At 44.6% G+C, this 25,791-nt stretch overlaps 1 protein-coding gene across 5 annotated transcripts in view; it reads left to right on the top strand.

The window, feature by feature from the left end:
• Positions 1 to 25,791, top strand: part of PPP3CB (protein phosphatase 3 catalytic subunit beta) — a 102,078-nt gene that overhangs the window by 23,226 nt on the left and 53,061 nt on the right. For all 5 annotated transcript variants that reach the window (XM_074999708.1, XM_074999706.1, XM_074999707.1 and 2 more), the window contains exons 2-3: positions 12,130 to 12,330; positions 15,196 to 15,320. In XM_074999708.1, coding sequence (XP_074855809.1) covers positions 12,130 to 12,330; positions 15,196 to 15,320 — 326 coding nt within the window. The remainder of the gene's footprint in view (positions 1 to 12,129; positions 12,331 to 15,195; positions 15,321 to 25,791) is intronic.

The following is a 25,791-nucleotide window of genomic DNA, read 5'->3' as shown; positions in this document are numbered from 1 at the left end:
TAACATCGAAATGGTGCCCAACACGTGTAGCCGTGACGGGCGCTATTTCGAAGTTAGTGCCGCTACTTCGAAGTAGCGTGCATGTGTAGACACGGCTAAGGTCTATTCACTCAGGGTGGTTACGGCCCATTATCGGCAGTTAATGTGGAGTTGTGAACATCAAGAGAGGTGAAATCGAGTCAGTTCGGGGTGGGGGGAATGTTGCCATTGTCAGTTGCTAATGGGGAGGTGTGAGCATCAAGAGTGAAGAAACTGCTTTTGTAATGGGCCAACCACTCCCAGTCTCTGTTCACTCTTTGGTCAATGGAGTCAAATTTGCAAAGGAATTGCAGCAATTTCTCTTTGCATTTTATTTTTGAAATGTTTTTGTTGGAGGACTGCTACTTTTAAGTCTATCAAAACAAAAAAGCAGTAAAGTAGCACTTTAAAGACTAACAAAATAATTTATTAGCTGAGCTTTCGTGGGACAGACCCACTTCTACAGACCATAGCCATACCAGAACTCACTCAATATTTAAGGCACAGAGAACCAAAAATAGTAATCAAGGTTGACAAATCAGAAAAAAAATTATCAAGGTGAGCAAATCCTAGAGGCGGTGGGGAGAGAGTCAAGAATTAGATTAAGCCAAGTATGCAAAAGAGCCCCTATAATGACCCAGAAAATTCGCATCACAGTTAAAACCATGTGTTAATCTGTGGAATTTGAATATAAAAGAGAGATCAGCAGCCTCTCTTTCAAGACTGTTGTGAAAATTCCTCTTCAGTAAAATGCAGACTTTTAAGTCGTTAACAGAATGGCCTACTCCATTAAAATGTTGGCTGACCAGTTTGTGGATCAGGAGTGTTTTTGCCTGTTTGTGCCTATTAACTCTTTTTTTCTAAGAGAGTTTGAAGTCTGTTCAATATACAAAGCATCTGGGCATTGTTGGCACATGATGGCATATATGATGTTAGTTGAGGAACATGAGAATGTGCCCGTGATTCTGTGAATAACCTGGTTAGGTCCAGTGATGGTATCTCCAGAATAGGTATGTGGACAAAGCCGGCAGCAGGCTTTGTTGCGAGGAAAAGTCCCAGGACTGGTGTTCCTGGGGTATAGACTGTGGCTGTTGGTGAGAATCCTCATAAGGTTGGGAGGTTGTCTGTAGGAGAGAACAGGCCTGTTACCTAGGGCCTTCTGGAGTGTGGCATCCTGATTAAGCATACGTTGTAGGTCTTTAATAACGCATTGCAGTGGTTTGAGTTGGGGGCTGTAGGTAATGAACTCTGTTACTACTTTTAAGTCTGTTGCTGAGTGTCCAGGGAGATCAAAGTGTTCTACAGGTTTCTGTACATTACCATTCCTGATGTCTGATTTATGTCTATTTATTCTTTTACATACAGACTGTCCAGATTGGCCAGTGTAAATTGCAGTGGGGGCATTGCTGGCACCCCTGCCCCGAAATGCCACCCCCCCGCCTTTTTTTTTCCTAAAATTATAACATCTCACTCTCTTTTGGTAGACACCTGCATATGACAAAGCATGTGCAAGTTTTCTGTTGACTTCCCCGGAGAAGGCTGTGGTGTAAAGCTGCTTGTTTTCTGTTATTTCCCCAACCCTGGGAAAACTCTAGCGGCACTCTAGGCTGCTTTGGTTTCAGTGGAAAGAGCCAATAGATGTAGTTCCCATCTGTATTTATTTTCCTCTGGGATGAGGATGCAAGCAGGTCTTTTAAACCTTGGAACCCCTTTTATAAATTGAGAACACTTTGAAGATATATAACACCGTTATAAATGCTGGAGGAAAAGTGATATTTGGGGTAGAGGCTGACTGCTAATGATCCCCCACTTTTGAAACCTATAAACCTCCTGAGGAGTCCCTATTGTGAAATCCCCTGTTATACATGGAGTTGGTATTCCCGGCTGTCCTTTAAAATAGATTGCAGTACAGTAGAACCCCAAGATACGTCCACTCGACTGCGCATATCTTGGGTTAATGTGACTTTGAGTGGCGGGGAACTGGCTCTGGGCTGCCAGGCACCAGATCCCCACCACTAATAGCAGTGAGGAGACTGATCAGCTGCTGCACTGGTCAGTTTCCTGACTCCTGTCAGGGGTGGCAGTTGAGAGCCTGACTCTCAGGTGCTACCAGACCGGAATGGGGAAACTGCTCCTGTCAGGGGCAGCAGCATGACTCTTGCAGCCCCTGACAGGAGCAGGGAAACTGACTGGTGATGTGCTGGTCAGTTTCCTGGCTCCCACAAACAGGAAAGCCAGGAACCATGCTGCTGACTTGTTCCCAGCTCCTCCTGACTTGTATGAAACGTGAGTTATGTGAGGTTGGACAGGAACGCAACCTTTGTGTAACTTGGTGGGGTGCAGGTCTCCTGTACATTTAGATAATTCCAAGCGGAGATTGTTTAAAAGTGATGGAGATTAATCGTATTCACAGTAGACCACTAAATAATTGAAAGCCTTTGTATTTCAAAGAGACACTCTTTATTCCTCCTGGTATTTTTGCTTTCGAAACAGTATCAGTGTTTGTTCTCCCTATCAATTATATCTGGCTGATTCAAAGATGTGAGGGGGGAAGTGCTACTCAAGATTTCCGTGGAAAAACAATTGAGTACACTAGAGAAAGTAATTGTAAACACTAAACTTTGTTAATTACCAGAATGCTGTATGCTGACAAACTGCTGTTATATTCTTAAATAGTGCTGTGTGTTAGATCAGAATGAGAAGGTAAAGCAAATGCTTATTTTGTGAAATCAAACTTCAAAAACTTTGCCATGATCAAAGTCATGCTGCAGTTAATGAAGAAATTAGAATTCTTAAAATGCATTTGTTTTTTATAAGGGTCCTTTGAAAACTTAGTTCAGAGAATAAGGTACAGTACTTTTAAAAGGTATTGAAAGTTGAGGGAAACCTTAAAGCTCATAGAGAAGGCTACATCTGCAAGGAAGATGGGCGTATGCTGCACCATGCTGAAGAAGGCAATTGCACAGTTCAAGAAAGTTCAGATGAGTTTAAACTAAGTGCTGAATGTCCACAGGATCTGAACAGTATGTATGAATCTAATGTATTGGAACATACCGGGTTGCCCCAGTTCACTAGCATTTACAGAAATTTAAGCAAAGTGATAAATTTTGCGGCATCTTGGAGAAATGGCAAGTTCTGTAGATGCTGAGTTGCAGAGCCCTTAGATCCTTGATTGAAATGAAAAAGGGTAGTTCAACGCCTTTCAGAGCAGGACTGGGGAATGAGCCAGCCTGAGACTCAGGGCCTCCCCTCACAGTGGGGTGAGCTGTTGCTTTTCACGGCAAGTCTCCAAACTACATTCTCTCCCCCCGCCCCCACACACCACCAATATAATTTTGCAGTTGCAGTATAAACATTCCTGTATACTAGAGGTGCATTACTAATATTTTATGCTAATCTTTTTACTAAATATAATGCTTAGTTGCTAAAATAGATGCTAAGTCTTCCATGAAAAGATTTGCTTTCTACTGTTGTGCATGCCCTTGTAACAAAAGAGTAACATAATCAGTACTCAGGCTTTTAAGAGTTAATTTGCTTGTGACAGCAGTTCCACTTTTAGCTGTATCATAACTTAAGACAAGCATGTCAAACTCAAAGCCTACTCAGGGCCACGCAGATGAAAACGTACAGCTTTCAGAACCAACAAAGAAAAGGTATGTCTGTCAGAAAGTAGTAATTATTTATTATTATTTGAGAAAAGACACACCTAGCTGTGTGGGAAGAAAGAGCTAGAAACCACTGAGGATGAAGGCAGACCAGGGAGAAAAGCCAAATCAGAAAAGCCAAAACATCTTGAAGAAAGAAGGGACAGATGGTTTTGCAGTGACCATGCAAAGCCAGGTGTCAAGATGGCTGCCTTCTACAGCTAGCTGTGCACTCCCTGTGCTGTCAATTTCATCATCTCTAAAAATGAGGATAACCTACTGTACAGGAAGGTGACTGTATGTGAATGAATGACTGGGTTTGAGATTTGTGGCTGGAAAGAACAGCAGCAAGAGTTAATTTAAAGAAGTGGTATCTGAGGGGTGTGGAGCTGTACGGACTCAGAGAATGAAGATTAGTGCTGAGAGAAACTGATCACTACTTGCTCGCTGGTGGAACACCGTGATGTTATGTTGCTAAGGGTGTACTTAAGTCAGAGCAGTTCCATTCCATTTGCTTTGTCAGTCATTACGGCCAGGATTGAATGACGCTTTGAAAGATTTTGTGTATTTCCCTCTCTTCTTTGTACAGGGCTATGTCTACACTAGCCCCAAACTTCAAAATGGCCACACAAATGGCCACTTCGAAGTTTACTAATGAAGCGCTGAAATGCATATTCAGCGCTTCATTAGCATGCGGGCGGCCGTGGTGCTTCGAAATTGACGCGGCTCGTCCCGATGGGGCTCTTTTTCGAAAGGACCCCGCCTACTTCGAAGTCCCCTTATTCCCATGAGCAGATGGGAATAAGGGGACTTCGAAGTAGGCGGGGTCCTTTCGAAAAGGAGCCCCGTCGGGACAAGGCACGTCAATTTCGAAGCGCTGCGGCCGCCCGCATGCTAATGAAGCGCTGAATATGCATTTCAGCGCTTCATTAGTAAAGTTCGAAATGGCCATTTGCGTGGCCATTTTGAAGTTTGGGGCTAGTGTAGACACAGCCCAGGGTATGTACACAGTGATACCCCTTCCCTAATTGAGATTCCCCTTTCTCTCACCCACTTTCAGTGGGCCACAGAAGACATCAAAATCCAACATTTTTTTTCTTGCGTAGAAGAAGTGGGCAGAGAGGCCTCTTGAGGCTTGCACTGTACCCTCCATGCACTAGCCCCCAGGCACCTAGAGGCTTGCACAGCACTCTCCCATACTCCCGCCCAGTAACTCTGCATCTCCCTCCTCTGCCCCTTGCTCCTCCCACCCCCAGCTCTCTACCTGCAGGTTCTGCAGGCAGGCACCTCTGTGCACCTCAGGCCACGTGTTTTTCAAGCTGGGCTTCTCAGAGCGGTAACAAGCCCTTCTGTGGCATGCATGAGCAGCGTGGGAGCTGAGTGGGCAGTGCTGGGGGGGAGGGAGGAGAGAGCCACCCCTCTTCCACCTGCCCCAGAAGTGCCCCATTGCTCCTGGGCTGCAGGAGGAGGCTTTGGCCACAAGCTGCTCTCAGAAAGAGGATGAAAGAGAAAAGAAAAGAAACCAACACAATACCTGCTCCTCCCTTTCACCAGTGGGGGCTCAGCCCCAAGGAGAAAACGCACACAACTGCTTTTCATTGGCTACCCCTGCCCACTGTAAGCTCTGCTGCTTGCCTGGGGAAAACCTGCAGGGGGGCAGGGTGTGGGAAGAGGGAGACAGGCTGCTCTGTCAGACACAGCTTCAAAACCTGCTCTTTTCTGACCAGGCATGGAAAGAAAGACATAGAAGTGGCAGGCAGGTGGGTTGTGGGGACAGGGAATGCGTTGAACTGAATGGCAGAAGCCTGAGAAAACTGCTGGGCAGTCCCATTAAGCCCCCAAACTCTTAGAAGACACATGCTTTCACAAGCCCAGAAGGAGAAAGAGCAGTCCTTCCTTGGTTGAATGGGTTTTCTTCTTCACAGCTTTTTCCCTGGTGGTTTTTCCTGCTCAAACCTCTTTTGGCCCCCCTCCCGCCGCACCTCCTTTTTCTCTTTCTCTCCCTTTTCTGGTTATGGCTCTGAGAGCAGGGCATATCTTAAGTGCCAGTGAGGACCTGCTTTTCTCCTGTAGAACCAGATGGCCACCCCCACTTTCTACAGAAACATAGGGCTGGAAGGGACCTCAGGAGGTCAACTAGTCCAGCCCCCTGCTTCAAGCAGGATCAACCCCCATTAAGTCATCACAGCCAGAACCTTGTCCAGCAGGGACTTAAACCTCAAGGGATGAAGAATCCAGCACCTCTCTAGGCAACGCATTCCAATGCTTCACCACCCTCCTGGTGAAGTAGTTTTTCCTAATATCTAACCTACACCTCTCCCTATTCAGCTTCTGACCATTACTTCTTGTTCTGCCATCTGACACCAGTGAGAACAGTTTCTCACCCTCCTCTTTAGAGCTCCCCTGCAGGAATTTGAAGACTACAATTAAATCACCTCTAAGTCTCCTCTTCTGTAAACTAAAAAAGCCCAAATCCCTCAGCCTATGCTCATAGGTCTTGTGCTCCAGCCCCTGAATCATTTTTGTTTCCCTCCACTGAACCTGCTCCAGGAAATCCACATCCTTTTTATACTGGGGGGCCCAAAACTGGACACAGTATTCCAGATGTGGTCAACCAGTGCCAAAGAGAGGGGAATAACTGCTTCTGTAGATCTGCTTGAAATGCTCCTCCTAATGCACCCCAGTATGTCGTTTGCCCTTGTAGCCAGGAAGGCTCACTGTTTACTCATATCCAGCCTTTCATCCACCATAACACCTAGGTCACTTTCCATCATACTGCTGCTGAACCAGTCTGTCCCCAGCCTGTAACAATGCTTGGGATTCTTCCGCCCCAGGTGCAGGACTCTACACTTCTCCTTGTTGAACCGCATCAGATTTCTTTTGGCCCAGTCCTCCAAGTTATCCAGATAACTCCGGATTCTCTCTCTACCCTCCAACTTATCTACCTCTCCCTCTAGTTTTGTGTCATCCGCAAACTTGCTAAGGGTGCAATCCAGTCCCTCATCCAGGTCATTAATAAAGAACTGAGCCTTGCGGCACTCCGCTTGAAACCGGTCACCATCCAGATATTGAGCCATTGACCACTACCGGTTGGGCCCAAGCATCAAGCCAGCTTTCTATCCATCTTATAGTCCAAAGATCCAATCCATATTTCCTTAACTTATGGACAAGAATGTTGTGGGAGACCGTATCAGAAACCTTGCTGAAGTCAAGGTATATCACATCCACTGACTTCCCCATGTCCTCAGAGCTTGCTACCTCGTCATAGAAGCTAATCAGATAGGTCAGGCAGGACTTGCCCCTGGTGAATCCATGTTGGCTACTTTTGATCATTTTCCCCTCTTCCAAGTGCTCCAAAATGGATTCCTTGAGGATTCCCTCCATTTTTTCCCCAGGGATTCATGTAAGGCTGATGGGTCTATAGGTCCCTGGATTGTCCTCCTTTCCTTTTTTTTAAAGATGGGCACTAAGTTTGCCTTTCTGCAGTCATCTTGGATCTCTCTTGATCACCAAAGGTCTTCAAGGATAATGCACAAAGGTTCAGGAATGACCTCTGCCAATTCCCGTAGTACCCTTGGGTGCATTAAATCCAGACCCATGGACTTGTGAACATCTAGTTTTTCTAGATAGCTCAGAACTTGTTCCTTCCCCACAGATGGCTGCATTCCACCTTCCCATACTTCATTGTCTAGGACCGTCATGTGGAAGTTGACTTTGTCCGTTAAGACTGAGGCAATAAAAAGTATCGAGTACTTCAGCTTTTGCTGCATCATCTGTCACTAGGTTACCTCCCTCATCCAGTAATGGCTCCACACCTTCTCTGTTAACCTATTTATTGTTAACATGCCTGTGGAAACCCCCGTTACTCTTCACATCCATTGCCAGCTGCAGTTCCAGTTGTGCTTTCGCTCTCCTGATTACTGCCGGCCATTCTCCAGCCATATGTTTATACTCCTCCTTCGTCAACTGTCCATGTTTACATTTCTTGTATGCATACTTTTTGAATTTAAGCTAAGGATTTCCCCGTTAAGCCAAGCTGGTTGTCTGCCATGTTTGCATTTCTTACTATGCAGCGGGATTGTTTGTTCCTGTGCCTTCGGTAACACTTCTTTAAAATACTGCCAGTTTTCTTCAGCTCTTTTCCCCTTCATCTTTGTTTTCCAAGGGATCCTGCTCATCCGTTCTCTCCGGGAGTTGAAGTCTGCTCTCCTGAAATCCACAGTGCGTGTGTTACTCCTCACCTTTCTTCCTTTTGTCCAGATCCTGAAGTCTACGATCTCATGGTTGCTGCAGCCCAGGTTCCCTCCCACTTCTGTTTCTTCTACTAGTTCTTCCCTGTTTGTGAGCAGCAGGTCAAGTTGCGCACAGCCCCTGGTCGGTTCCTTAAGCACTTGTACCAAGAAGTTATCCCCAACGTTCTCCAAAAACTGCCTGGATTGTCTGTGTGCTGATGTATTGGTCTCCCAACAAATGTCCGGCTGATTAAAGTCTCCCATGAGAACCAGGGCCTGTGGTTTGGAAGCTTCTCTTAGTTGCCTGAAGAAAGCCTCATCTATCTCACCTCCCTGATCTGGCGGTCTATAGAGGACACCAACTACAATATTACCTTTGTTACTTCCACTTCTAAGCTTAACCCAAAGACACTCAACTGGATTTTCTCCTTCCTCATACTGGAGCTCTGAGCAATCATACTGCTCCCTCACATAGAGCGCAACTCCTCCTCCTTTTCTCCCCTGTCTGTCCTTCCTAAACAGTTGATAACCTTCCATGACCGTGCTCCAGTTATGCGACTCATCCCACCAAGTCTCTGTTATTCCAACCACCTCATAGTTCTTTGACTGTTGCAGGGCCTCTAATTCTTCCTGTTTCTTCTCCAGGATTCTGGCTTTAGTGCACAAGCATCTTAGAGAAGGGGCCGATTGGCCCATGTTCTCCTCTTCATCCAGGAAACCCACTTGATTGTTCCCTCCTCCTTCTCCACTTACCTCAGGGCTTGTGTCACCTTCCCCCAATGAGCCTAGTTTAAAGCCCTCCTCACTAGGTTTGCAAGCCTGCCTGCAAAGATGCTCTTCCCTCTCTTTGTGAGGTGGGTCCCATCTCTTCCCAGCAATCCCTGTTCATGAAAAAGAATCCCATGGCCAAAGAAACCAAATCGTTCCCTGCTACGCCACCTACGCAACCACACATTTACCTCTGCGATTCGACGATTCCTATGTGGACCCCTTCCTTCCAGAGGGAGGATAGACGAGAGCAGCACTTGTGCACCGTATTCCTTGATCTTCCTTCCTCCCAACCTCTCAAAAGCAGCTCGCTCTCAGTGGTTAGCCATTCCCACTTCCATGGTCTCTGGGCTTCTTCCCTGCAAAATCACTAGCGACAGCTAGGTTCCCCAGAGGGCTCTGCGGTGTCTCTGGCACAAATAGGCCGGATGAACAAGGGGCTTTTGTAGTCTCTGGCAGCAGGAAAAAAGGGACTGAGCCGGTGCCTGCAGGGGCTGGGATAAGTGTCTTAACAAATAATAAATGTGTGTGTTTTATAACAGATTTTTAAGAATAGGGCCCTATCAAATTCACTGCCTTGCTAAAGGTGTCATGGACTATGAAATCTTGCCTTTTGGGGGCGTTTGTTCTATACTATACACATTTCATGGGGGAGACCAGAGTTTCTCAAATTGAGGATCTTGACCCAAAAGGTAGTTGCAAGGGGATTAGGGCTACGTCTAAAATACCAGATTAATTCGATTTTATTAAATTTGACTTTATAATGGTGGGTTTTATGAATTCAGTTTTGCATATCTGTGCTTCCCCACAAAGTCGAGTTAGTGCTGCCACACTGGCCAAACATCAACTGTTGCAGCATTTTGGGAACCTATCCAACAGTTCCCTCAGCCCCACATTTTTCACCCTCCCCCTGGGCTCTGCTGCACCCACACTGCTGGCAATGCTCACCCTGCTGCCTGGTTCCCGAGCCCCTGCAGCTTGGGAGAGCCAGGAAACTGATGAGTGCTGCTGCGCCTGGCTTGCCAGAATTGAGAGCCAGGTGCAGCAGCAGCTGGTCAGTTTCCCAGCTGGTTTCAGCGATGTTACCATATTGATATTGCTGCACCCTAATTGAGCAAATGGCATTCACACTGAGGGCAGTCACTTGGTACAGTCAAGCTAACTGCCTTAAATACAAATTTATCTGGTAGTGTAGACTTAGCCAAGATTATTTTAGGAGTGTCATGGTGTTGCCACTATTACTTCAGTGCTATCTTCAGATCTGGGCAACTGGAGAGCGGTTGTTGTAATGTTGGCTGGGTGCCCAGCTCTGAAGACAGCATCCCACCTGGAGCAGTGAAGAAGCAAGGATGGCAATACCATACTCCTGTTGCCCTTAGTTCCGTACTGCTGCTTTAAGAGCTGGGTGGGTAGAGAGTGACATCTGCTGGCTACGGGCCCAGCTCTGCAGGCTGGGTGCAGAAATAAGGGTGGCAATACTGTTGCTGATGGTAATTCTGCTTTCAGACCTGGATTCTTGGCCAGCAGGCGCTGCTGCCTGGTTGCCTAGCTCTGAAGGCCGTGCTGTTGCCAGCAGCTGTGCCAAAATTAAGGGTGGCAATACTGCAACCCCTAACAATAATCTCGTAACCCTGGGACAGTTCCTTTTTGTGTCAGGCTCCCTATAATTACAGCAAATCTAAACTTCAAATTTAAGTGTCTGAAATCATGAAATGTACCATTTCAAAATCCTATGACCATGAAATTGACTGAAATTTAGTAAGTCCTTATTTATGAACTTAAAAAAATGGTATTAATAATACTATGATGGTTTTATCGGGACCATAACATTAAAATAGGGCAGTACCACTTATGTATATTTTTGAGTGTATAAAATTGACTTTTGCTGTGGCAAAATAATAAAATGTAGTCACATGACACACAGTATATAATGGGAGAGCATACAGAGCAAACTTTCAATTAAAAAGAAATGGCACCTGAATTCTATTAAGAACTCTACAAAATAAAAATGAAGTTCAGTGTTTAAACAAGATTACCTTTTTATTTAAGACTTCATTACAGGTTGAACCTCTCTAGTCCAGCACCCTTAAGACCAGACCAGTGCCAAACAAGAGAATTTGCCAGACCCAGCAGGTCAATTTTGGCTAGCAGCATTACCAACACTTCCACGGCTTATTGGGCTTTGAGAAGACATTTAGGGGTAAATTATGGCTAAATAACACAGAACACTGAGAGCCAAAACTGGTGATTGTAATGAAAGTTTATGGGATGGTGGGAAAGTTGTTTGCACCCATGATTAAGTATCAGAGGGATAGCTGAGTTAGTCTGTATCTCCAAAACCAGCAAGAAGTCATGTGGTATCTTACAGACTGAGAGATGTTTGGAGCATAAGCTTTTGTGGGCAAAGACCTGCTTCATGAGATGCATGTGTGGGGGTTCCAGAGGAGAGCCTAAATGTACAGGCTAATGAAAAGGAGGAAGCTCAGTCAAGAGGGGGGCCAGAGTTGACGAGGTCCATTCAGTCACTGGGGATGTGGCCCATTATCAGTAGTTAACATGGAGTTGTGAACATAAAGAGAGGAGAAACTGCTTTTGTAATTGGCCAGCCACTCCCAGTCTCTGTTCAGTCCTTGGTAGATGGTGTCAGATTGCTTGAGCCTTCATCATAGGCCATTCAATGGGTTTGGTGTGAGAACCCTCTTTTCAGTCTTCCCTCTCAGGTTGTGTCTATGCTGGGGTGCAGGGAGGGTTGGGGACAAACTCCACTATCAGAACTATAGCCCTTCCCTGGGCTACTTCCCCTAATGACCCTTCTCAGCATATTTCTCCTGGTACCTGACCATGCTTGTCCTCCAGCCTCCTAGCATACCACCCCCCTCTGAAGGGAAGTCTTTTGAACGAATCTCCGCAGGTTCTTAAATAGATTGCAGATGTTCTCATTAGCCTGTCTCTCTTAATTGCTTCAGCGAGCTCTTAATTGGCTTCAAGTGTTTTATGGTGTCTGACCTGCTTAATTGGCAGAGCCCCAGAAGCCGGAGTGCTGAGCCACTGCTGGTCCTGGGAACAGAATCCCGGCTGGGGTGTGTGGCTGGCAGCAGAGGGGGGTGAAGCCCAGGGTGGGCAGGGGAAAGTTTGGGGCTGCTGGGGGGTTTAAGGCTGTGGGTGGGGGGGCATGGTTTGAGGCTTTGGGAGGTTTAAGGCTGGTGGTTGGGAGCGATGGTTTGCAGCTGTGAAGGGTATGAAGCGGGGGAGGGTAGCTTGGGGCTATTTTATGTTCAGCCCCCTCCCTCCCCCCCAGAACATGTAAAAAATTGCTGCGTGGCCCCGGATGGAAAAAGGTTGGACACCAGCGTTCTAGTACATTCGTGATTGGTCTGGAACAGACCCGCCTTGGTACTTACATCAATGTATTTTAAAATAAACTAATTGTTACTAATATTTATATTCTTCATCTGTTTAAATTTTAGCTGTTCCTTTTCCACCAACACATCGCTTGACATATGAAGAAGTGTTTGATATAGATGGGAAACCTAGAGTTGACATTTTGAAGAACCACTTAGTAAAAGAAGGTCGTGTAGATGAAGAAATTGCACTTAGAATCATCAATGAGGGTGCGGAAATTCTACGAAGAGAGAAAACTATTATCGAAGTTGAAGCTCCAATTACAGGTTATACCTTCAGTTTATATCTTTGCTTACAAAAGACTCTGACTTTCATAGAAGGGCTTTTCTTGTAGGGAAAAAATAAATGTTGTAGTGTCAGATTGAACTTTCCCTTAGAGCTGCTTTTGTATAACTCTTCTTGAGTATTCAGCGTAACTTTGTATCAAATTATGTAGAAGAAAGCAAGGAATAAAACCAATTTGGGAAAAATAGTAGGGTTAGAAATAACAGTGTGGAGAGGTAAAACAGTTTCTGTATTCATTGTAACAATAATAAATGTTATCAAAAGATGTAAAAACAACAAGAAGTCCTGTGGTTCCTTATAGTCTATCAGATTTATTGGAGCATAAGCTTTCACGGGCAAAGAACCATTTTGTAATTATATGCATCTGATGAAATGTGTCTTTGCCCGTGAAAGCTTATGCTCCAATAAATCTGTTAGTCTGTAAGGTGCCAGCGGCCTTCTCGCTTTTGCAGATACAGACTAACTACCACTGATACTTGTCATCAAAAGATTTTGTAATCCAGAAGAGGAAAATTAGCTTCAAAGAATAGATTGGTTTATACTGCAGCGTAAAATGTGTGGGATGGCACAAGAACCTTCATTTGCTGAAACAAATGTTTTGAACAGAAGGGCTGAATGAAAAATATTCATGATTGTTTTGCCTTAAGAGTACTAATTTTCGTGTGAATTGTGACAATCTCTTGGTAGTCTTGACTTAACCTGATAAAACTGTTGTGTATTACTTAGTACAGTACGTAGGCTACTGTCTGATTGGAAACATTAAAAGGTTTTTGTTTTTGAAATGGTATGTTACTTCTTTTGTGTTCTGACCAGTCACAGACCATATTTGACTGGATTAAAGATGCTATTTTAATCATTTCAGCTTTTATTTTTTGAGACAAATAACCAGATAGCAAACACATTGTTTACATTATGTAGTTGCCATTGAGTAAATTAAAAATTATTTTATGGAATTATTTATTTAATATATTTTTAATGTTTAAATTAAATGCAGTTTTAAAAATATAAATCTATTCATAATAAGAAATTTAACTGTGGCAACCTGTCATTAGGTCTGATTTTATTATACTCTATTCAAATAATTACAATTGAATTTTAAACATATTTTGGTAGTATGTTTGCTGCCAAAGTCTTTAAGTCAAACCATTCAGTTGTTGTAAATCACTGGCTAAGCACTTGGAACCAGAGTTTGTTGAATTAAGCCAGATTTTGACAGCAGTAACCTCATCTGCAAGTGGAAAGAGAATATGATCTTATCAGTTTATTCAAGTAGTTCTCCTGAATGACTAGCTCATGCAGAATTGAGAAACCAGGAGAGAATCGAAAAAAGCAGAGGAGCTTATCTTCCTTTCCAATCTATCAATACAAATGAAGTGGGAGGAAGTGAGTTTGACAAATGTGGTGACCAGATAGAATCGATTCAGTTCAGTTCACTAATTACTGGAAACATTTCCTTTGTTTAAAAAAAAAAAGTCAGTTTGTTTTTTGTGTAAATTGTGTTTTGACAAACCTTCTTTAAGTATAAAATAGTTGTCCGTATTTAGCGGAATTCAAGCGGAGTGCCGCAAGGCTCGGTTCTGGGGCCAGTGTTATTCAACATCTTTATTAATGACCTGGATGAGGGACTGGATTGCACTCTCAGCAAGTTTGCAGATGACACAAAACTAGGGGGAGGGGTAGATACGTTGGAGGGTAGAGAGAGAATCCAGAGGGACCTGGATAAATGAGAGGACTGGGCCAAAAGAAATCTGATGCAGTTAAACAAGGAGAAGTGTAGAGTCCTGGACCTGGGGTGGAAGAATCCCAAACATTGTTACAGGCTGGGGACAACTGGCTCAGCAGCAGTACGATGGAAAGGGACCTAGGGGTTCTGGTGGATGAAAGGCTGGATATGAGTAAACAGTGTGCCCTTGTAGCCGAGAAGGCTAACAGCATACTAGGGTGCATTAGGAGGAGCATTTCGAGAATATCTAGAGAAGCAGTTATTCCTCTTTATTTGGCACTGGTGAGGCCACATCTTGAATATTGTATACAGTTTTGGGGCCCCTCATTATAAAAAAGATGTGGATTTGCTAGAGCAGGTTCAGTGGAGGGCAACAAAAATGATTAAGGGGCTGGAGCACAAGACCTATGAGCATAGGCTGAGGGATTTGGGCTTGTTTAGTTTACAGAAGAGAAGACTTAGAGGTGATTTAATGGCAGCCTTCAACTTCCTGAAGGGGAGCTCTAAAAAGGAGGGTGAGAAAATGTTCTCAGTGGTGTCAGATGGCAGAACAAGGAGTAATGGTCAGAAGTTGAAGAGGGAAAGGTGTAGGTTAGATATTAGGAAAAACTACTTCACCAGGCGGGTGATGAAGCATTGGAATGCGTTGTCTAGAGAGGTGGTGGATTCTTCATCCCTTGAGGTTTTTAAGTCCCTGCTGGACAGGGTCCTGGCTGTGATGACTTAATGGGGGTTGATCCTGCTTGAAGCAGGGGGCTGGAGTAGATGACCTCCTGAGGTCCCTTCCAGCCCTGTGGTTCTGTGAATTCTTATTTCCGTTCCAGTTCAGCTTGACATGAATTAAATATTGAGCCTCTAGTAAATAAAGAAATGACATTCATGGTTTTCTGAAATGATTGATATAATTTCTTAAACATGTCTGGCTATAGCATAGCTTACCAATTAGCAAAAAATGAGGCCCAAATTTAGTGTAAAATATATATTTTCTTATAAATCAATGTGCTTTATTAGTTACCAGCCCAGAAGAATGAACATTTCTTTAGGAGAATGTTATGTCTCTGTAAAATTTGTCATTTTTTCCATAAATGATTTCTTGTTTGTTTAAACAGTATTTCTGTTTCAGTATGTGGTGATATTCATGGCCAGTTCTTCGATTTAATGAAGCTGTTTGAAGTTGGAGGATCACCTGCTAATACAAGATACCTCTTCCTTGGTGACTATGTTGACAGAGGTTATTTTAGTATAGAGGTAACTGTATACGTTAATTTGTCCTATCCTAAATCTTTAAGAGAACTTTTTTTATATTCTTGTAAAGTACTTACATAGTTCCTATTGCATCTGTATATGAATTATTCCTTGTTGCGTTTCATCCCATCCCAAAGAACAGATGACAGAGTTTGATTAGTCCCTCAGCCTGCCTTTTTGGAATTACTGGCCCAACTGATTTCCCTGCCTTCCCATAGTTGTCATTGCACAGGATGGGACGAAATGGCATTTGTAGTTTTCGCAGCCCATGCTGCTCTGTTCACATGTAGCTAGAGGCACTAAATATGCCCTATCCTCTCATTTCTGAGATTCTCTTGAGCTTCATTGGCCCAGGAGTTTGGAAGTGTTGCAGAACTGGTCGAGTAAGTTTGGTGGTGGATTAAATTTAATGTAACTTGACGGTCCCTTTAAATTTCAAAGTTAATTTTAAAAAGTTTGATACAAATTAAGTAGTAAATATGTTTGTTGGCATAGTTTTTTAAGTAGACTCTGCTATGACTTGATTCATGCTATTTTGTTGTCTTTCAAAACGGTAATGTTTCAGAAGCAGTGCACGTATGTGTCCCATTCAGGTGTGTGCACAGTGCTGTTTTGTCACAACAAAAAAGCAGCTTAGTAGCACTTTAAAGACTAACAAAATAATTTATTAGGTGCTGAGCTTTTGTGGGACAGACCCACTTCTTCAGATCATAGCCACACAAGAACAGACTCAATATTAAAGACATAGAGAACCAAAAATAGTTATCAAAACCTAGTAAATTATTTTGTTAATCTTTATAGTGCCACTGAACTGCCTTTTTTTTTTTTTTGATAAAATATAAACTAACATGGCTATTTCCCTGTTAATATTCAGTGCTGTTTTGGATTGTTACGGTTTATAGTCCAGGAACAGATAATGCAGTGATGCCTCAGAAGTATAAAGAATAGCTGAAATGAAAGATACTCTCCGTAAATTTTACGTTCCCATGAATCTTCTTGACCTATTTTGGTTGATTACAGAAATGCTTCTGCTTATAATATAAACACAGTGTAAACAAATGTAAAGGCTATATTTACATCCTTTTAGAACATCTGGAAATAATGTATTTTAAATCATTGAATTTTTTCATGCTTCACAACCACAAGAGTTATGAAGTGCTTTAGAGTTGGGACTGTATTTACTATTTATTAAAAGTAAACTCATTTTATCCCTGGAGGCAGGTAGGGACTCTTTCACGCTTGTGAAACTAAATAGTATAAACTTAAAAAATTAAAAAAAACACTGACTAGTTCATAAAAAGATTTGCCTTTTTCCCATAGAATGACTTACCAGCTTTAGTGCTGTACAGAATCTCAACTACTGGATCAACGCAGTTCATAGAGGGGTATCTGACGGGAGAAGGATTGCTGCAACAGCATGGGAGAGTTATGCTTTGTAGTCCTATGCAAAGGAAAGAAAAATACATTATAATAACACACCCTTTCAAAGTTCCTGATATAATAGCTTTTACCAAGTTTCACCTGCGCCTTTTTCAGATTTTTCTGGTTTTGATAATGTTTAATTGTGTCTAATCTTTGGTAAATTGAATGGTCAGCCCGTAATAGAAAACTGCTTGGTCTTTATTTTAATTTTGTTCTCAGAGGCCTGTTTTTAAATAGTTAATTTTGGAGCATATTTATTTCAGTAACTCTTTCCAGGCTTAAAATAAAACCTTAGTTTAGACCAGGAACACACAGACCTGGCCCAGTGGAGTGCTGCAATAACATGTTGACAGAAGCCTGAAGGCAAAACCTACTTTAAACAGTATGGTCAGATGCCCTAACTTTTAATATAAAAGGGAGACCCTGTGAAAACTAATGGTTCCAGCATGAAGCAAGTCCGATCTACTTTGACCAAGATGACATTTTGCACATTTGGACCTGAAAATTGTCAGTACTACATTCTCGTATTAAAAATAAGGCAGTATGGGAGCTTTGTGTCACATTGTGGCAGGGCTGGGCATTAACTGTGTACCAGGCTTGATGGAGCTGCCCTGGCAAGCTGCTGGTGCTTTATTTACCTGCATCTGTGCAGGTGTGGCCACTGGAAGCTTCTGTTGGCCGCAGATCATGATTCCTGACTAATGGGAGCTGCAGGGAGCAGTGCAGAAGTAAATAAAACTGTGTTCAGCTTATTGCCCAATCTTGCATTGTGGATACCCCTCACTTATTTTAAAATAAACAGTGCAGAAAAAGCACTGCTACAAGTGTGTGTTTACTACTGCATGCATTGATATTAGTGTTAATTTCCAATAGCGTGTTTAAATAATTCCCAAATGTATTTTTATGCCTGGATGGATTCTGTGCTCTGCACATGAGCATAATTAATGAGTTACACATATTTTTTATATTTTGCGCAGAAAAAAAAGCTGCTGGAATGTTGCTGCAGTTCTACCTTTTGCCCACCAGAGGGTGCTGTGGCACTAGAACACAGTAGTTGTTCCCAGCCAGCTAGTGAAGAGAGAGCGCCTGCAGAGCCGCCTTCGCAGCGCCTGTTGGACCAAGTCAGGAGAAAGGGACTAAGGGGAGATAGACAGCATGAGGCTGTGGTGGGGTCGGCAGGGGCTCAGAAGACCTAGTGGGGAGGACAGGTGGGGACAGGAGCTGGATGGGAATCGAGGGGTAAGGACACATGGGCAGAGGGTCAGGGGTTCAGAGCTACAGAGGGGGTGCGGATGGCTGAGTGGAGGAACAGAGACCTGGGGACAAGAGGAGAAAGTGCCTGCCCAGCTGAGATCACAGAGTCCCATGGGGAAAAGGGGAGAGGGGTCTGAGTGGAGATGGAGTGATGTGGCAACAGGACAGATGTGCCTTTCTGAATGGGAGAAGCTAGGGGTCAGCCCGGGTCTATGTGGGGGAAGAAGCTCCCTAACGCACCCTCCCTGCTCTCCAAAAAAGTCTGTTTCATGTTGTTCCCGCCCAACAACCCTTCAAGTTCACACCCAGACTCCTTCCCAGCAGTTACTTCTCTCTCCCTCAGCTCCTCAGTTAGCCCATGACTTCCCTTAAGACTTTGCACTGCTTCTGAAGGGGGTGGGAAATACATTCTGTATTCCAGTTTAAATGAATTATTACTCAGAGTTCTGTATTAATATGCCTAATAAGGAATCTACTTGTCAAAAAGCATTATCTGAATATTTTTGTTGTCTGTATTGTTACAGGCATACTTGCTGATAAAGTGTTTTGAAATAAATGACCAAAAACAATTGAAACTGGTGTTTGACAAAATTGCAGAATTTAGTAGAATTTGAAAATATTTTGCATGGAATTTTAAATATTCTTGTTGCAGAATTTTAAATTTTTGATGCAGAATTCCTCCAGGAGTAATGGGATATAAATGATTAAACAAACAAAAAAGGAAGCAACCATTTCGTCAGTCTCTTCTTAGTGATATTTTTTGCTTATTTAATGTTTAATGTGTACAGTACCTCCATATTTTCTGTACAGATTTGCTTAGTGAATAATAATTACTCCTAAATTTGTAAAAGTCTCCAGGCTCTCTCACCTGTTAATTAGTACTTTCTTTGTTACAAACTGTCAGTAGGCTGGACTGCCAGCTGGAAAGCATTAACACAATGTTAATATTCTTTGAAATACAGCAGAACAATTCTTAGCTAGGGAAACATTGACAGACTGGCAGGTATTTTTTTAAAAAAAGTTATAATGTGAAGATTTTGCGTATAAATATTTTATTTGTTAAGGAGGGTTTTACTGTCAGATATTTGAATTTTTGGGATCTTTGTTTATGTTAAAAAGTAATTTTGGATATATTTCATAGCAAATATGTTTTCAAAATAAATTAGAAGTATCCTTTTGTGTGTGTACATGCTTGCTATTGTGCACAAAAATTTTTTTTTATAAAAAGGAACATAGCAAATGATACTTGGTCTTAAAAATCAAACAAAAATAACCTCTGAATCAGGTTAGTGTCGCTAGAGTAGTTTGAAACTTTTTTTGTTTTGCGACGGTCAGTTTTAAAAGTGTGTTAGAATAATATAAAAAGTGTAAGCATCCAGTTGAGTGTCTTTGGGTTAAGCTTAGAGGTGGAAGTAACAGAGGTGATGTTGTAGTTGGTGTCTGTTATAGCCCGCCAGATCAGGGAGATGAGATAGATGAGGCTTTCTTCAGGCAACTAAGTGAAGCTTCCAAATTACAGGCCCTGGTTCTCATGGCAGACTTTAATCATCCAGACATTTGTTGGGAGACCAATACATCAGCACACAGACAATCCAGGCAGTTTTTGGAGAACGTTGGGGATAACTTCTTGGTACAAGTGCTGAAGGAACCGACCAGGGGCCGTGCGCAACTTGACCTGCTGCTCACAAACGGAAGAACTAGTAGAAGAAATAGAAGTGGGAGGGAACCTGGGCTGCAGCAACCATGAGATCGTAGATTTCAGGATCCGGACAAAAGGAAGAAAGGTGAGCAGTAACATACAGACCCTTGATTTCAGAAGAGCAGACTTTGACTCCCTAAGAGAATTGATGAGCAGGATCCCTTGGGAAATGAAGATGAAAGGGAAAAAAGTTGAAGAGAACTGGCAGTATTTTAAAGAAGTCTTACTGAAGGCACAGGAACAAACAATCCCGCTGCACAGTAAGAAATGCAAGAAATGTAGGCAACCAGCTTGGCTTAATAGGGAAATCCTTCGTCAACTTAAATTCAAAAAAGGATGCATACAAGAAATGGAAATGTGGACAGTTGACGAAGGAGAAGTATAAACATACGGCTGGAGAATGCCGGGCAGTAATCAGGAGAGCGAAAGCACAATTGGAACTGCAGCTGGCAAGGGATGTGAAGAGTAACAAGAAGGGTTTCTACAGGCATGTTAGCAATAAACAGGTTATCAGAGAAGGTGTGGGGCCATTACTGGATGAGGGAGGTAACCGAGTGACAGATGATGCAGGAAAAGCTGAAGTACTCAATGCTTTTTTTGCCTGAGTCTTAACGGACAAAGTCAACTTCTCCATGACGGTCCTAGACAATGAAGTATGGGAGGGTGGAGTGCAGCCATCTGTGGGGAAGGAACAAGTTCTGAGCTATTTAGAAAAACTAGATGTTCACAAGTCCATGGGTCTGGATTTAATGCACTTCGGGGTACTGAGGGGATTGGCAGAGGTCATTGTTGAACCTTTGTGCGTTATCCTTGAAGACTCTTGGAGATCAGGGGACATACCGGATGACTGGAAGAAGGCAAACGTAGTGCCCATCTTTAAAAAAGGAAAGGAGGACAATCCAGGGAACTATAGACCCGTCAGCCTTACATGAATCCCTGGGAAAATAATGGAGGGAATCCTCAAGGAATCCATTTTGGAGCACTTGGAAGAGGGGAAAGTGATCAAAAGTAGCCAACATGGATTCACCAGGGGCAAGTCCTGCCTGACCAATCTGATTAGCTTCTATGACGAGGTAACAAGCTCTATGGACATGGGGAAGTCAGTGGATGTGATATACCTTGACTTCATCAAGGCTTTTGATACAGTCTCCCACAACATTCTTGTCTGTAAGTTAAGGAAATATGGATTGAATCCTTGGACTATAAGATGGATAGAAAGCTGGCTTGATGGTCAGGCCCAATGGGTAGTGGTCAGTGGCTCAATATCTGGATGGCGGTCTCTTTCAAATGGGGTGCTGCAAGGCTCGGTTCTGGGGCCGGTGTTATTCGACATCTTTTTTTATGACCTGGATGAGGGACTGGATTGTACCCTCAGCAAGTTTGCGGATGACACAGAACTAGGGGGAGAGGTAGATTCGTTGGAGGGTAGAGAGAGAATCCAGAAGGACCTGGATAAATTGGAGGAGTGAGTCAAAAGAAATCTGATCCGGTTCAATAAGGAGAAATGTAGAGTCCTGCACCTGAGGCGAAAGAATCCCAAGCATTGTTATGGGCTGGGGACCGACTGGCTCAGCAGCAGTACGATGGAAAGGGACCTCTAGGGGTTCTGGTGGATGAAAGGCTGGATATGAGTGAACAGTGTGCCCTTGTAGCCAAGAAGGCTAACGGCATACTGGGGTGTGTTAGGAGGAACATTTCGAGCAGATCTAGAGAAGTAGTTATTCCTCTTTATTTGGCACTGGTGAGGCCACATCTTGAATACTGTGTCCAATTTTGGGCCCCCCAGTATAAAAAGGATGTGGATTTGCTGGAGCAGGTTCAGCGAAGGGCAGCAAAAATGATTAAGGGTCTGGAGCACAAGACCTATGAGCATAGGCTGAGGGATTTGGGCTTGTTTAGTTTACAGAAGAGAAGACTTAGAGGTGATTTAATAGCAGCCTTCAACTTCCTGAAGGGGAGCTCTGAAAAGGAGGGTGAGAAACCGTTCTCGGTGGTGTCAGATAGCAGAACAAGGAGTAATGGTCTGAAGTTGAAGTTGAATAGGGAGAGGTGCAGGTTGGATATTAGGAAGAACTACTTCCCCAGGAGGGTGGTGAAGCACTGGAATGCGTTGCCTAGAGAGGTGGTGGTTTCTCCATCCCTTGAGGTTTTTAAGTTCCTGCTGGACATGGTCCTGGCTGTGATGACTTAGTGGGGGTTGATCCTGCTTGAAGCAGGATGCTGGACTAGATGACCTCCTGAGGTCCCTTCCAGGCCTGTGATTCTGGCAGCTTTTTTTGTCTAACTAGTAATGAATTCTAAATTGAGGGATTTTTTTTTCCCCCCCTTCAAGCCCTTCTGAAAATAGGGTGTGGAGTATGATTTGGTGTTTCTTCCTGTAACTTCAGTAGTGGTAAAATGAAGTTCTTTGAATGATTGCTCATGTCCATTCAGTGTAGGGTGTTTGCTTGCTATATGCATCTTTGTTGAAAGATTTTCCCTTAGCAGTGCCAGTAGGGGAGCTAGCTCAAGTGTCCTCTGGAGTGTTGGGCACAGGCTGCACTGTAAAAAGCCGTCATTGTCTCCCTCCAATCTCAGTGCCTCTTTGCTGCCAGTGATGATGCTTGGAACCTGCTCATCTCAGCATTAGCTGTTGTGCGTTTTCCCTGGTTGGGCTTTGTTTTGTCCCATACATAGTTTAGCCTCAGGCCAGTGCATGACCCACTCATCAGGCTTCAAGTTGTGTGGCAGTTGTCCCATTTCAGTAAGTGAGCCCCACTGAAACTGGTTGTGATGCGTAGGAGAGGCTCACAGAATAGATAAGTGCCACATTTGCAAGTTCTTCAAGCCTCCTAGAAAGAGGAGAGGGACATTCGGTTTAAATTTCTTCTCATGGAGTCTGCGTTGGCTCTGGTGTGCAAGCTTTCAGACTTGGCACCAAGTACCAGTGGCTTGGTGTTTAGAGCCCAGGCTTCATAGGCACCAGTGCTCACCAGCTCTGTGTAAGCTTAGGCAAGCCCTAAGAAGAACAGGCAAAGGATGTTAATGCTGGTGGACTCTCCCTTTGTGGTTCAGGAGATGGTTCACGTCCCTTCAGAGCACAAGTCTCGTGTTCATTCCCTGGCCTGGACTCGGAGGGTACATTGCCTCCATGCAGTGACAGCTAGTCTGCTCTACAGTAGGGCACAAAACCATAGAGGGTGCCAAGTGGGGCTCCCTAGGATCTCAGTGCAGATCATCTGAAACACCTCCCTCCTGGAATGGACCTATATTCCCTGTGACATGGCACCATTCACCACACTGCAGGGCATCTAAGAGGAGCGCAGGGATTGGTGAGCCTGTTCCCACAGCCACTCCTCAAAGCAGTTACAAAGGGGTCAGTCACTGTTGTCCATACCACGCGTCTCACGGTGGTCGCCACTTGCCAGAGGGTTGTTCCCAGCACTCTTCTGCATTCCAGGTGTCCAGATCAGTGAGGAGCATGCAGCAATGCACTGATGCAAGTCCTCACTCTTGGTCCCCTGGAACTTCTTGCTCAATCAGCCTGGCTTTGGGTCAAGCTTCAGTACCTCCAGTGCAACCTCCTTGTCCAATGCCTTGGGTACCGTAATTGGGACTACAGTTGGCATAGCGGCTGCAGTCCTAGCCTATGCAGTGGTACCCATGGGGAGTTGCTGGTACCATCATCCCAGGCACTGCAATCAATAGGCAGTATGCCAAGGGCACATTCAGCAACCTCTGCCACGGACAAATATCCTCTAGCACATGAGGCTTCCAAGGCCCTGGCTCTGAAGAGGTTCTCCCCAGTACCCGTCTCCTCATTCCCATCCCCAGACAGGGCCATTGTGGGATCCACTCCAGGGTGCCCCCCCAGTGATCAGGTATTTGAGTGAGGGGCCACGACCTTACACCTCCTCATGCAGGAACTCTAGGAGCCAAAGGAGTCCTGCTTTGGGGCGTTGGGCCAGTTGGCCCCAGCCAACATGACTTTACCTCAGTATGATGGGGTAGCCAAGATTGCCAAGTCCTTACGACAGATGCACTCTTTCATTCCTATCTGGTAAAGGGACATGAGTAACTGTACTCTCACCTAGTCCCCAGCTCACTGGAGGTGGACACAATCACTGGGTGAGGCAAGGTCAGTCCAGTGCTGCCCCTTAAAACTAGGACCCCGGGAGACTGGAATTTTACGAGAGAGCGCTTTATTTATCCTGCAGCTCTGGGTGGTGAATCATCAGGCCCTCATAGTCTGCTCTGAGATTAATATGTGGCAGGGGATTGGCAAATTCGAGTCCTTTCTAGTGGAGGAATCAAAGAGTTTCATGTCCTGGTAGAGGCGGGGGCGATGGCATCTAGACTGACTCTCCACGCAGCTTTGGATGTGGTGGCTCGCTCCATGGTTTCAGCCATTTCCATGTGGAGGGTGTTGTGACTACTCCTTTTCAGCCTCTCCCATGAGGCACAGCGGTCTCTGCAGTATCTCTCCTTTGATAGGGCAGCCCTATTTGTAGAACAAGTGGACACTTAAGCTCCGTGGGTTAAAGGATTCCCTCTGCACCTTCAGCCTGTACATCCCAGGACCAAAATGTTAAAAATTCAGGCCTCAAACCTTGTCTTTCCAATTTTTACAGACTTGACTTGGACAGAGCAAGTACAAAATCCCTGATGTACCTGGAGGATTTAGGAAGAGACAATCCAAATCAGTCCCTTCATGCTGTTCCACGTAGCCTGGCTCCTCCCATCCAAAGGTGGCCTCCAAGCACCCTTTTTGAGGGTACATTTGAGGATAATGCACTTCTAAGACTGATGTATCCTTCCCTTGCCACCTTCTCCCATCACCCCTGCCCTTTTCTCCCAGCTTGTGGTCGGTTGGGTCCTCAGTACAGTGTGGCGTGGCTATATCCTCCAGCTTTTTTCCACCCACCTCCCTTCTTCCGATCTCTCTTCAGGATCACGTCTCACAAGATGCACCTTCTGCAGGAAGTCAGTCTTTCTCACGCATGGGGTAGCGGAGGAGGTTCCACATGGCTGCTGGAACTAACAGTACTGCTCTCACTACTCTACTTCTGGTCCCCAAGGACAAAGATGGCCTCCAGCCCATTCTGGACCTGTACGGGCTGAATTGTTTGTTACACACTGTCATTTTTGAGGGTCACAGGTGCTTCCTGAAGTTCTTGGTGGGACCAAACCACTCGAGATCTTCCCATTTGGCCTCACTATGGTCTTCCTGAGTCTTTGCCAAATGTATGTCATTGCTGGCTGCCCACTTCAGGCAACGGGGTGTGTACATCTACCTTCACCTGGATGATTGGCTCATCGGGGCAGCTCCCACTCCAAAGTCTGCATGCACGTAGCTCTCCTTTTCCACCTGTGTGTCTGTGTTGGCCTGTTGATAAACATAGAGAAGTAAGTTGCAGTTAGAGTCCATTCAGTTCATAGATTTCATGGGTGTGATACTAGACTTCAACTCTGGTGAGGGCCTTTTTCTTCCTGGGCAAGTTTTCTGTGCTTGCGGACATTTGTGGCTTGCCTTCACACCTGGCCTTCCACTATGACCAGAGTCTGTCTTCAGCTGTTCGGGCATATGACAGTGACTACCTGTGTGGTCAGGTACACCTGGCTATGAATGAATCAACTTCCACAGTGGTTGGCATAGACAGCGTGGTAATAGTTCCCACCCAGATTCTTGATGCTCCTGCTTGTTGGACAGATCCTGAGAACATTCTGTAGGGGGTACCCTTCTGAGCCCCCACCCACTCTCATGAGCTGGTGTCAGATGCGTTGGTCCTGGGCTAGGGCAGCCATCTTGGCGATCTCTGAGCTTAGGGTATGTGGACTACACAAGAAGTACACCTTCCCATAAACATCAAAGAGCTAGGGCAGTTCCCAGAGCATGCAGGTCTTCATCCGTCGCCTGGCAGGAAAGGTGGTCAGGGTATTCACAGACAAAATGACCACTGTGTTCCATGTCAACTACCAGGGAAAGCCTGGTCGGACATGCTTTGTTGGGAGGCAGTCAGTCTCTGGAACTTCTGCATCCGGCACAGTATCCATCTGGAGGCCTGACACCTCCCACGTATGGGGAACATTCTGGCTGATCAGCTGAGCTGGGCGTTCTTC

Source organism: Carettochelys insculpta, chromosome 7 (genome assembly GCF_033958435.1).
Source record: "Carettochelys insculpta isolate YL-2023 chromosome 7, ASM3395843v1, whole genome shotgun sequence".
Taxonomy (NCBI): domain Eukaryota; kingdom Metazoa; phylum Chordata; order Testudines; family Carettochelyidae; genus Carettochelys; species Carettochelys insculpta.
Note: the sequence above shows the minus strand (reverse complement) of the source record. Positions and strands in the feature narration are given on the sequence as shown.